The 13150-nt window shown below is 50.0% G+C and overlaps 1 protein-coding gene across 1 annotated transcript; it reads right to left on the bottom strand.

Moving 5' to 3' along the window:
- Positions 1-9558: 9558 nt before the first annotated feature.
- Positions 9559-12643, bottom strand: FZD2 (frizzled class receptor 2). Its single transcript, XM_036341902.1, has one exon. The coding sequence runs from the start codon at positions 12298-12300 to the stop codon at positions 10603-10605; it is 1698 nt and encodes a 565-aa protein (XP_036197795.1). The 5' UTR covers positions 12301-12643; the 3' UTR covers positions 9559-10602.
- Positions 12644-13150: the final 507 nt, after the last annotated feature.

Consider the following 13150-nt stretch of genomic DNA (forward strand, 5'->3'; position numbering starts at 1 on the left):
GCCCAGTGGCTCAGCCTCCCTAATTGCCTGAGGTGGACACTCTTGGTGCACCCCTTTGTGGACTGTTGCACAATCTTGTTGTAGTTAAGCCTTGATTGCTGTTGGTATCACTGGGAGGAATTGACCACCAGGCCAGTTGGCTGTGAGGACCAATTGTGTCTACAATGCGAGAACTTCTGTGCTGGAGACACCCTTATGGGGCAGGACTTGCTTCAGTGGGGCTTTGGTGCTCACTGAGTCTGCCCCCTGAGTGTGTGTCTTATGGATGTGAAGAGTTGTAATCTGGATGGTCTCACTCTGACCACTGGGTAGACTGGCTCTTGGATCTCCAAGGAGGTGCAAAGTCAGCGACTGCCTAAGGCCACCCAGCAGGAGCTACAGAGAGATCTGCAGATTCCTCCTCTTTGTTTAGGGTTTGGAAGTGCCCAGATGAGGCACAGCTGTGAAGCAATGCAGGCTGCTGACAAGCTGTAGGCCTTCTTTTGGAAGCTCTGGGGTTCTCTGACCCAGCTACAGTTTGACAGGTTTTTAGGTGGAGAAAGGCCAAGCCATTCATATGCAAAAGCCTCTGCACACAGCTTGGGTGGGGTTATAAATTGGGTGGGGTGGAGTCTCAGGGAATCACCAGTGTGGAGCAAACCGCAATGGCTGCCAGTCTGCTCTGCCTTGGAGAGGTCCCCGGGGTCTGTGTCCTGCAGCCCCGTGCAGGAATAATGAACGCTGCAAGCACCTCTGTGAGAAAGCCGCCCTCACGTTCCGGGCCGATGCCAGACAGTACAGTTTCTCTCCGTTTGAGTCTGGGTCCCCAAATTCTCGCCTGGAACTGGAGTTCTGAGTAGACAGGAGCTTGTATCTCCCTCCCAATTGAAAAAGACAACAGTGTACCCCGCTGCCAGCCCCTTTCGCGCACGCCTCCGTACCTCCACACTTCCACACCTCTGCACCTCCTACCGGACTCAGTGTGCTTTTCTCTTTCCTTCTGGTGGTAGAATTTCCACTCAGCCAACCTTCCTGTGGTTCTGGATGATATTTGTTTTGTCTGTTAGTTGTAGTTTTAGAAGAAGTCCAATGCGCTATCCATTGCGCAACAGAGTGTTAGTTGTAGTTTTAATGTGGTTGTTCGCGGTAACAAGTTCAGGTGTTTACCTATGCCGCCATCTTGGTTCGGTCCGGGGGAGGATGTCTTAAAGTCTTCATGCCTCAATTGAAATAGTCTGTAAACCCACCTGGTCCTGTTGGGTTAAGTGGTAGGGCCTATTGGGAATATTCAGACCTGGGCCTGAGCCAGCACCTTCTTGGAAGAAGATGATTCTGGCTGCTGAGGTGGGGAAGGTGCAATTGAGATGGAAGTCCCCTGGATGCACAGTGTCTAGCACATAGCATCTTAACTTCCCTGCCCACCCTCTGACTCACACTTGAATGTATAAACAGATGCTCTGGGAATCTTGTTAAAATGCAGCTTCTGATCCAGTAGGTATGAGGTCAGACTCAAGATTATGCTTTTTTAACAAGCACAGTGATGGGACTGTTGGGGAGTGGGAGAGGGCCAGGCAGAAAGCAGATGGAACCACACTTTGAATAGCAAAATCCTATAAAATTGGCAATAAGATCTAAACACTGAGGGCTCAGGGCTCAGTCAGGCCTTAATGGGAGAGGCTGCTATCAGGAATGTAAAAAAATACAGTCCAGGGGATGATGCAGTTGACAATATAAAATAAAGCCAGCCTGACAAATATCTAGTCTGCTTGCCAACCTTTACATTCTTTTTGATTCTGTGACCATGACAGACATCACTAGTGGATTTCAGCACTATCTCCCACTAAACCAGAATTGAATCCAACTCAGAATCCAACTGAACACAATACTCCAGGAAACCACTACCAATTATTACAGTTGGCATGTGAACCAACCCCATTTGTAGTTCTGGTATTGTGGTTAAGAGTCTGATTGCCTTTGCTCTGCTCTGGCTAGCTAGCTAGATGCCTTTGGAACAGCTGCTTCCATGAACTTCAGTTACTTTAATATGCTATAATTTGAGGTAAAGATAGAACTCATTTCATAGTTCTTTTGAACATTAAATGCTATTATGAATATACAGTGCTTAGCACAGAGTCTAGCACATAGAAAGTATTCAATAAATGGTAATTATGCCCTAGCCTATTTGGCCCAGTGGATAGAGCGTCGGCTCTCGGGCTGGATTGAAGGGTCCTGGGTTCTATTGCAGTCAAGGGCACATACCTTGATTGCAGGCTTCATGCGGGAGGCAACCAATCAATGTGTCTCTCTCACATGGATGTTTCTCTCTCTCCCCCTCCTTTCCACTCTTTCTAATAATCAATGGTGAAAGAAATATCCTCCAGTGAGGATTAAATAAATAAATAGTAATTACCACATAGCGGGTGAATGGATTGGCTGTGCAATTAGAGGGGATGTGAGTGGTGGGATGGAAAAGAGGAAGGCAAGGGAGAGAAGAGAGAGGAACAAGGGTTGGGAAGAATGGTGGACAAAGGCTGTGCCAACATGGGGAAGGCTGAGAGACATCCAGCTCTCTCTGGATGGAAAGAAGCTTCCTACTGGCACTAAAGCTCATAGGTTGGAAGGGGTGCATAGCACTTATCATCTTCAGGTATCTGAGTTTAGAACTTCTTATTAAGGAAAACTGTTAACTTAAAAATGGTCAAAAAGAAGACTGTGTCCTTGCAGGTTATCCCTGAGTTTTATTATTGTACAGTTATTTTACAACCCAGACAATTGATATTGAAAATGATTTTTGTCGCCAAAACCGGTTTGGCTAAGTGGATAGAGCGTCGGCCTGCGGACTGAAAGGTCCCGGGTTCGATTCCGGTCAAGGGCATGTACCTGGGTTGCGGGCACATCCCCAGTGGGAGATGTGCTGGAGGCAGCTGATCGATGTTTCTCTCTCATCGATGTTTCTAACTCTATCTCTCTCCCTTCCTCTCTGTAAAAAATCAATAAAATATATTTAAAAAAAAAAAGAAAATGATTTTTGTCCATAAAAATATAAATTGTGTCTGGTGGAGATGCAATTGATTATTGCCCAGTGGATATTACCTGCTTTTACATTAAGCCAATTTATTTCAGTATTCTTTTTTTGTTAATATATTTTATTGATTTTTTACAGAGAGGAAGGGAGAGGGATAGAAAGTTAGAAACATCGATGAGAGAGAAACATCGATCAGCTGCCTCCTGCACACTCCCTGCTGGGGATGTGCCCGCAACCAAGGTACATGCCCTTGACCGGAATCGAACCTGGAACCCTTGAGTCTGCAGGTCGACGCTCTATCCACTGAGCCAAACCGGCTAGGGCATATTTCAGTATTCTTGATGGCCTAGCTATGTTTCTGTTCTTTGAGTTCTCCTTTGAACATCTCACTGGTTCCTTCATTAATGAATGAGTTAAATAAAAATTTTGATGTATTCAGTGTATATTTGTATGAGAGTAATTATTCTGCCTTGTAGGGAAAAAAAGTCTTTAACATTCTCATTAGCAGTGAAGATTAAACAGAAGACTTCCAGAACCCTCTGTCCTGGACAATTTCCCCACATGCTCCAAACACTAGATTACATATGTCAAGTTTATAAGGGATCATCCTCAATTTCATTCCTTGTTTTACACTATCCAAATAGATACATCATGATTCCATGTTTGAGCCTGGACACGCTTTCAAACACTTACATAGACAGCAAGCTTTTTTTTTTTTTTTTTAACAAAACACATACCAAACAGCTCTGGCTGGTTAACTCAGTTGGTTAGAGTGTCGTCCTCATAGGCCAAGGTTGCAGGTTCCATCCTCAGTCAGGGCACATACAAGAGTCAACCGATGAATGCATAAATAAGTGGAACAACAAATCTATGTTTCACTCTCTCTCCCTTCCTCTCCCTCTCTCTCTCTCTCTCTCAAAAAAAAAAAATTTAAAAATGTTAAGAATTTAAACAAACAGCCTGGCCAGCTGGTGTGGCTCAGTTGATTGAGCATTGTCCCATGCACCAAGAAGTCATTGGTTCAATTCCCAGTCAGGGCACATGTCCGGGTTGCAGGCTTGATCCCCAGTAGGGCGTGTGCAGGAAGCAGCCTATCGATGTTTCTCTCTCATCTATGTTTCTCATCGGTGTTTCTACCTCTCCCTCTTCCTTCCTCTCTCTAAAAATCAATAAAAACATTTTTTTAAAGGCTCTAACGTTCATGGGCCCTGAGCAAGGGTACAAATGAAGGCTTGCACATTAAAAACCAACAACTTAAACAAACAAACAAAAGACACATATCAAACAAACTCAGAAGCACTACACCTAATACTTATCCATTCATTCATCCCACAAACTAGATGGCAGTCTCCATGCCGGCAGGGGTTGAATTTGTGCATCTCTAGAGCTTAGCAAGTTCCTGACTTGTGGTTAGCAGTAAGTACACATCTACAAAGCCAACACATAAATGAATAAGCTTAACTAGCATTTATTAAGCACTTACTATGTGCCAGGCACTGCTTTAAACATTTTACTTGAATTTGCTTAATCTCATACCAGTCTAAGCCAGGTAAGTATACTTTCCCTGTTTATAGACAATGCACAGAGAGGTTAATTAACTTGCCCAAAGTCAATAGCTAGCAAGGGGCTGAAGCAGGATTTAAGCCCAGGTAGTCTGGCACCAGAGCCTGTGATCTTGGGTACCTGCTATGTGCCAGGCATATTGCTAGGCCTAGGGAAATAGAGATAAAAGAGCAAACACAGACTCCCTCAAGGAGGTCATAGTTAAGAAAGGAGACGAGCCCTAGCTGGGTTGGCTCAGTGGATAGAGCACTGGCCTACGGACAGAAGGGTCCCAGGTTCAATTCCAGTCAAGGGCACATGCCTGGGTTGTGGGCTCAGTCCCCAGTGAGGGGCGTGCGGGAGGCAGCTGATCAATGAATGATTCTGTCTCATCATTGATGTTTCTGTGTCTCTCTCCCTCTTCCTTCCTCTCTGAAAGCAATAAAAATATATTTTTTTAAAAAGAAAAGAAAAAAAAGGGGATGAATAACAATAAGGGGATGTGTTGTCATAAGCAAGAACACAATGTGGGGACAGGATTGACCTAGGATAATGGCTGTCTACAGAGGGGCCACCTGACCTCATGTAAGTTCTGAGCACCAGTAGCTAATAGCCAGGCTAGGGAAAGGGAAGGGCATTAGGGCCACAGGAACAGTATGTGCAAAGTCATGGAGCATGGTTGGCCTGGGAACATAAGAGTTCCAGAGGCTGGCACTTACAAGTGTAGGGAAAGACATGGGACAGTAGTCTAGAAAAGTAGAAGCCAGATCCAGATCTTGGAAAGCTTTTTGTGCTGAGTGAGGAAGGGGTGGAGCGAGGGAGGGAGTTGGAACACTTCTTGGAGGCCTTGTAGGATTTTAAGCAGTGTTAGAAGCTCAAACCCCACAGTCTGCCCCCTCCCCACCCACATGACACTAAACCCAATACTCAGAATTCCCTAAAAGCCACATTCATCCCCAGAGAGTTCCCTGGGAGGCCTAGACCTAGAGGGAAATTCACTTTGAGTCTGGGACACACCCAGTGCCACCTGGGAGCAGTGGCTGAGAATCCTCTCACCCTTCCGCTCCCACAATTCCTGTTGTCACCTCCCACCCCCACCCCAGCATGGGCACTTCAGGCCCACTCCCTCCTCTCACGTTTCTCCAGAGATGAGAATTAAGCATCTTTACTTCCCTGCCCACCCTCTGACTCCACCATCTTAATCAGCTTCAGAGCCTGGCACATCCTAGGCCCCAGTCAGTGGAAAAAGAATATGGACACCGAAGCTTCCTGGGGGAGCTGTGGCTCTGGGCTCTCCCCTCCCCTCCACCAGGCTGAGGCTGGTGATTAGCTGGGTTAATTACATCCAAGCCATTTCCGATTGGCACAAGCCCACCCACCCACTGAGCCTGTCCAGAAGGCATGCAGCCCAGGCCAGGGTCAGGATGCCAGGGCACCAGCTACCCTGGAAGGGTACCGACCCCTGCAGTGGTCAAATGGAGAGTGGTTTTCCTGCCCCCACCCTCACCAGGACCTCTGCCCCTCCCCTCACCCCAGGTTTTTCTCATCCCCATCCTCCTTTTTGCAAGTCCCCACACAAATCCCTTCCCCTCCCCTCTCCCCCCAGGTTTGGAATGAAATCATGGGGCTCTGAGTTCCGCACGAGGCCCCAACATAAACATTCTGATTGGGGCTAATTACAAGGGCCAGGTTGGGAGGCTGGAGCCTTCAGAAAGCTTGGCTTTCAAACAAAGAACCCAGGGCTCAGCCCCCAGCCCAGGCCGGCTCCTCTCCAGGCTTCATTAGGAATAAGGAGGGGGCCTGGGGCCATAGGCGGTCCTCTCTAAACCCAGTCAAGGGTCTCTGAGCTGGTTCCATGTCCCAAGTCCCATCTTGTCCTTTCTCCAGGCCTCAAATCTTGGCCTTTCCCATATATCCTGGAAGAGCAGCACATCTGCATTAGAAGGCAAGGCAGCCCAGGGAGGGGCACTCAGGCTGTGAGTCTGGGGATGGGGCAGAGGAGGGGATGGGGGGGGGGGGGCGGGCAACGGGGAAGCCAGCTGTGACAGCCCTAGCCCTAATTAGCCAGCTTCAAAGCCAGCTGGAGAGAGAGCCCGCCCACCTTCGTGCCCTGCTCACTCAGGCGGGTAAGACATTTCTGTCCTAATCAGAGGAGAGGGGAAGAAAAACACTGCCCACTACCGCCCCAAAGAGCCTCCGGACGGACTGTGAGCGGGCACCCTGAGTCAGGTAGAAAAACTGGGAGCACAGAAAGTCATTCTATTCTATTAAAACTGCCAGTAACAATAGGTTAAAAAGTCCTCAGGAAATGCACATCCTTTGATCCAGGGATTCTCCTGTATTTTTAGCAGCTTATCTTAGATTGGAAGAGTGCTACAATTTGTTGAGCTTCTACTATCTACTGGCTTCTGTAAATACACCATCTGATCTAATCCTTGCAACAACCTTGCTGGGACAGTTACTATGGCCTTTTTACAGATGAGGGCTGCGACTCAGAGCTAGGCACTTTCTCATGTCAAAGCCTGTACTCTACACATGGCTGGTCTGTGTGTTTGTCTTTCTCCTGTTTCTTTTCTCTCGACTACACATATTACACATTCATTCCACTGCTGCATCTAGATAACTTGTTCCCTGTGAGAGAAAAGGGATTGATGAATAATCTGGTTTGTGGTGTTCCTGGTTTTGTAGGCCTGATGGTTTTCCCTTCTACACACCCTTTCCACAGCAGAGGTGATTAGAGACTGGGGACAGGAGTCTGAGAAGATAAAAGCTGCCCCTTGGAGAACTGGAGATACCCAGTAATCAGGACTAGGAAATGTCTAAACTAGGAATTGGAAAACTACCTTTGGGGCAGGGCATGGTGGTGTGTGTGTGTGTGTGTGTGTGTGTGTGTGTGTGTACAGCTAGAAGGTCCATAAACTCTCTAAAGTTAAATGCAAAATTGTGTGTTCATGGGGGGTCTGACCATTTTCTCCCAGGAGGCCCAAAGATTTTTCAGGTTCTCAGAGAGGTTAGTGGCCCCCAGTTTAAAATCCGTTTAGAGGAGAGGAGGGTAGGTCTAGAAAAGGAAGGGACCCTACTACAGTGAGCAGTGAAATTATCAAAGGACAATGACTAGGAAGTGGCAGGAGCTTGGACTGGGCTCCCCTAGCCAGACATGTGCCCCATGCACCCTGGGACGGCATCTCCCCACTTCTAGAATCCATCCCAGATCTGAGGTCCCCAACACCTCTTGGAGAGGCTTTTGAAATAATCCAGAGGTCAGCAGCTCCAGATCTTACTGATCTTCATTCTTTGGGGATGTTCAGAAAAATTTTGTTTTGGAAAATTTTACTGTCCTTTTCTGGGGCTGGCTCTTAAAGGACAAAGAGTTTGTAGCTAATGGAACTATTTTTTTCAGGAGGGGAGTTTGGGGAAGGGGAAGAAAAAGCCAAAGTCTGATCAATGAGGGAGGAGTCCGGAGACGAGATGCCCTGAATCTTGAAAACGAGCAGCCTTGCTGCTTTGTGGGATGGGAGGGCAGGTAGAAAGCAGCTGTGGTCTGAGATCTGCCCCAGGCCTGGGGCCTCAGGTGAAATGTTTTCCTTCTGGGGTTGAGAAGAACAATCTTTACCAAAATTCTCTCCCTCTCACCCCTACTCAGGGAAGGAAGAGGTCAGTGTTGCTAATCTGCCATCTCCTGCCACGCTGATAGCATGGGTGTCCACTGACAAATGAACCCAAAGCACACAGAGCTGGGATGCTGAGGCCTTAGAAGTGGGAGACGTTCCTCCCCAAATCTTCAACAGAGACCAGCGCTCCTCTTCCCACTGGGTTCCATCCAGTCACTGGAAAACCAACCCCCCCCACACACACACACACACACACTCACACCGTCCCGTCCCCCCCCCCTCCCCCATTCACAGGCTTTCACCATTCTTTCCAGGAGGGGCACTAACAATTTGTTTGTAATTTAACTCTTTCCTGCAGGCCTTGTGGGGTTCCTTTAGAATCCGGCAACAAATGGAGCTACAGCCTGGTGACACCCTACCCACTTATTTCTTTGACAGCTCAGGGAATCTTATGTTGGAACTTCACATACGCCATTAGGGGAAAAGCTGGTTTTAACGTAGGATTTCGGTCACTGGCACAAACGATTTGGGAGAAGGTTATATATTTTGGGAAAGGGGCTCTGCTGAAATCCTCAGACTTCATACAATTCCAAACAAAGCCCCACATACGACTTCAATTACCACCAAACATTTCCAGATCCCCTCCCCCAACATAAACTAACACTGGGAAGTAGGGGTTCTAACTTACTTTCTCCCTTGTCCCAAACACTCAACAAAGGGTAGTAAGGCACCATTTTCCCCATCAGCATTTAGCTAAAAAAGCAAAATCCTGAGCAGGGAGCCTCTTTTCTACCCCATCCCCAACAGAGAAGTTGTGGGTAGAGGGAAGGAGGAAGTGTGGTTTGGTTAAACTAATAAAATGTTACAACCCTGTTAAATACAATTAAAGGGCTAGATCGCTAGAAGATAATTAAATGCACTTTATTATTATGATTATTAGCTTTTAATTTGCACTATTATCAAGAAACAGGAGATGGTGAAAAATTGAGTTCTGTGGCATACCTGTCCCACCCACCCCCTTGGTCCTCAAATCAATCCTTTAGAATTAAAATTCTAAAATAATCCAAATAGTTGAGGGAAAGGATGTGTATTGGAAACTGCAATTCTCATACCAGTGTCAAAGATACTTTAAGAAAGAGTCTTGACTTTTATTTGTGGGGGGTAGGGGGAAGATAAGAAACATCTGTTATAAACATTCTATCAATCTTGTGATATAGAATGTCATGTAAACACTCAACCCCACCCCCACAGTCACAAAGAGCCTGCCCAGAGCCTTCTTCCAAAGCAAAGATACCCACCTCCCTCCCCCCCTTTCTGGACAAGTTTGAAAAGAAACCAGTCTTTTGTCAAAAGAAAACTAAAAATCCCACCAGCCCATCTCAGCCCATCTGTCCCCTCCCTCCAACCCAACCCACTTTTTATTGCTTTTAGAAAAAAATAACCCTAAACAACAAAAACCCACACATAACACCCAAACCACCCCACAAACCTGAAGCTTGAGAAGATACTCGTTGAGAGAGTGGGGTTGAGGCACAGTCTGCTGGGGAAATTAGGGGAGAGATGCAAGGACATCACCAAACCCCAACATTTGTGAGCTAATGCTCCCCCTAAAAATGTAAGGGTTCAGGATGGATACTCAAGGTAGTGTATGTGTGTGTGTGTGTGGGGGGGGGGTTGTTTCAAAGCACACTTCACAAAGCACTTTGGGCCCACTCCAAGGGCTTGGGGCATCAAGTTGAAAAGAAGAAAAATTGAGGAGACAGATCTTCCTGCCTGCAGGGGAGTGGGCCAGCGGGTGGAGACCATTCCACACACGCTCTCCGCCCTCTCCCCACCACCCCACCCGTAGGGTTTTTTTTCCACATCTTCATCTAGGTTGGGAGGGTTCCAAAGATCTAGTGAAGGAAACAGGACAAGTGAGGAGAGAAAGAGGGGGAGGGGGGGAGGGAAATAAAACAAGAATCCAAGTCTTGTTTAAAAAAAAAAAAAAAATCCACCATCTTCCCCAGACCCAGCTTCAGTGAGAAGGCTCACCAATTTGGCTTTAGAAGTTGAATGTAACAAACTAGCCAAACCTCTTCCAGCAGGCTCAGCCCTGCCAAATCACCAAAAACTCTGAACCAAAGTGCGGTGTAGTTTTGAAAGGCGAGAACCCCTTCAACTCCCCTTCCCTTCAATCCTCAGCCCTGGCGCCCATTGCTGTTCCTTTTTTTTTTCTTCTTTTTTTCTTTTAAATAGAAAATATATAATTAAATTTACAAAGACTATTTACAGTTTTAATTACAAACCTGGTGGGGGTGGTGGGCAGAGTTATCTTTAAAAAGCGACCTAAAAAATAAATGGTTTCGATTGTTCTTTATTTAAAAAAATAAAATAAGGAGTCTGTAGGAGCCCCCCCCGGAGAGGAGGAAAGCGCGGTGTGGCCCCGGCCCCTGGGACACCCCCTCACACGGTGGTCTCGCCGTGCCGGCTGTTGGTGAGACGTGTATAGAACTTCCTCCACGAGTGCAGCGTCTTGCCGGACCAGATCCAGAAGCCCGACGTGATGCCCACGATGAGCGTCATGAGGTATTTGATCATGTAGACGGTGAAGTCGGGCGACATGCGCGGCGTGTAGTGCGCTGGGCACGGGATGGCCAGGCTCTTGCAGTGCTGGCTCACCCAAGAGCGCTCCCAGTGCTCTCGGAAGGCCTGCTCGTAGAAGTAGCAGGCGATGACGATGGTGGCGGGCACCGTGTAGAGCACCGAGAAGACGCCGATGCGCACCATGAGCCGCTCCAGCTTCTCGGTCTTGGTGCCGTCATGCTTCATGATGGTACGGATGCGGAAGAGGGATACGAAACCGGCCAGGAGGAAGGACGTGCCTATGAACAGGTACACGAAGAGCGGCGCCAGCACGAAACCCCGCAGCGGGTCCAGGCTATTGAGGCCCACGAAGCACACGCCGCTCAGCAGGTCGCCGTCAATCTGGCCCATGGCCAGGATAGTGATTGTCTTGACCGCCGGCACGGCCCATGCGGCCAAGTGAAAATACTGCGAGTTGGCCTCGATGGCCTCGTGGCCCCACTTCATGCCCGCCGCCAGGAACCAGGTGAGCGACAGGATGACCCACCAGATGGAACTGGCCATGCTGAAGAAGTAGAGCATCATGAAGAGGATGGTGCAGCCCTCCTTCTTGGTGCCCTGCACCACCGTGCGGTAGCCGTCCTCGGAGAAGCGCTCGTTGCACACCACGCGCTCCTGGAGCACGAAACCTGCGATATAGGCCACCGATACCATAGTGTAGCAGCCGGACAGAAAGATGATGGGCCGCTCGGGGTAGCGGAAGCGCTGCATGTCCACCAGGTACGTAGTGACGGTGAAGAAAGTGGAGGCACAGCACAGCACCGACCAGGTGAGGATCCAGAGGCGCGCAAAACGCGTCTCCTCCTGCGAGAAGAACATGGAGCCATCCGGTCTCGCCGGCTCACAGGGCGCCGCGCAGTCGCGCTCGCCCAGGAACTTGTAGCTGAGATAGGACGGCACCTTGAGGACACGCGGGCAGTGAAACGGGTGTTCCAGCGTGGCGTAGCGCGGGGGCGAGCCGCCACCGCCCGGGCCGCCTGGGGTGCCCCCAGCACCCGGCTGCAGGCCCGGCGGCGGCGCAGTGGTGAGCAGCGCGGGCGAGCCGTCTTCGGAGTGGTTCTGGCCCACGCAGATCTGCTCCGCACCGTGGCGCGGGAAGTGCTCGCAACGCAGACGCTCGGGCCACTGGAAACCAAACTTGTTCATGAGCGCCTCGCAGCCTTGACGTGCGCGCTCGCAAATGGAACGGCACGGCGGTATGGCCTGCTCCAGCACGGTACACACCGGCGCGTACATGGAGCACAAGAAGAAGCGCAGTTCGGGCGAACATTGCACTTTCACCAACGGGTAGAACTGGTGCACCTCCAGGCCCGCGTCCTCCTGGTTCGTATGGCCCAGAAGGTTGGGCATGATGGTCTGGTTGTAGGCGATGTCCGTGCACAGCGGGATGGAGATGGGCTGGCAGAAGCCGTGGTCCGGGATGGAGATACCCTTCTCTCCGTGGAACTGGGCCGGCCCCGCGGCGGGCAGCAGCAGCAGCGGCAGCAGCAGGCGGGGCAGGGCGCTGCGGGGCCGCATGCTGGCCGCCGCCCCCCACCCGGCTCCGGGGCGGCCCCCCGCCCCCCGCCCCTAGCCCGGAGACCGCGCGCCTTCCCCGCCGCCGCCTCGCCCCAGCCGCCGCCTCCCGCGCCTCTTTGCAAACTTTGCTCGGGGCCTCAGAGTTGGGGAGGCCGGGCGGGGGAGGGGGCGGCGCGCCTGCCCGCTAGCTCGCCGCAGTCTAACTGAGCAGCTGGAGACACCGCGCACTGCTTTGCTCTCTCCTCTTTTTCCTCCTCCTCTCGCCTCTCCCCTCCCTTCTCCGCCCAGCGACTCCTTTGTGCCTTCCTCCGGCCCTCACCTCGGCCTCTCGGATCCCAATTAGTCGGTTTCAAGGGGTCCCCGGCCGGCGGCCCCGCCCTCTCCTCAGCCCCCCAAAAAAGGGAACCTTGAAACCGCCCCGTCGAGCTCTAAGCACCATCCCAAAATGTGCTCTTGGCCAATCAGATTTAAACCCGGGGACCAGCCCCGAGGGCTGGATTGGTCGATCACAACATAATGAGATCAGAAACCAGATGCCAACAAAACTTTCCCCCCCTCCTTTTGCTTTTTAAAGAGACATGGCATTATTATATTAAGGGCTGTTTGCCCAGCACGGGATTTATGCTGGCTCGCGGAGGCGAGATCCGTGGACACGCATTCCCCAGCACTGCCGCGGACCCAAGCCCCTCGAGTTTGGATCACTTTTCTTCCGGGGGCCAAGGCACTCTCCAGGGTAGGGCCTCTTTAAATCCTTGCCTCCGCCCCTGCTTCTCAACCCCACCTATTCCAGTCCAATTTTACAGATCAAGTGAAAAAATCTCAAGTTAAAGATTTTTTTTAAAAGAGAGAC

This window comes from Myotis myotis, unplaced genomic scaffold (assembly GCF_014108235.1).
Source record: "Myotis myotis isolate mMyoMyo1 unplaced genomic scaffold, mMyoMyo1.p scaffold_m19_p_17, whole genome shotgun sequence".
Lineage (NCBI taxonomy): Eukaryota > Metazoa > Chordata > Mammalia > Chiroptera > Vespertilionidae > Myotis > Myotis myotis.

Excerpts from the sequence above, each read along its gene's own strand:
- FZD2 (XM_036341902.1), bottom strand. The coding sequence starts at position 12,300 with ATGCGGCCCCGCAGCGCCCTGCCCCGCCTGCTGCTGCCGCTGCTGCTG.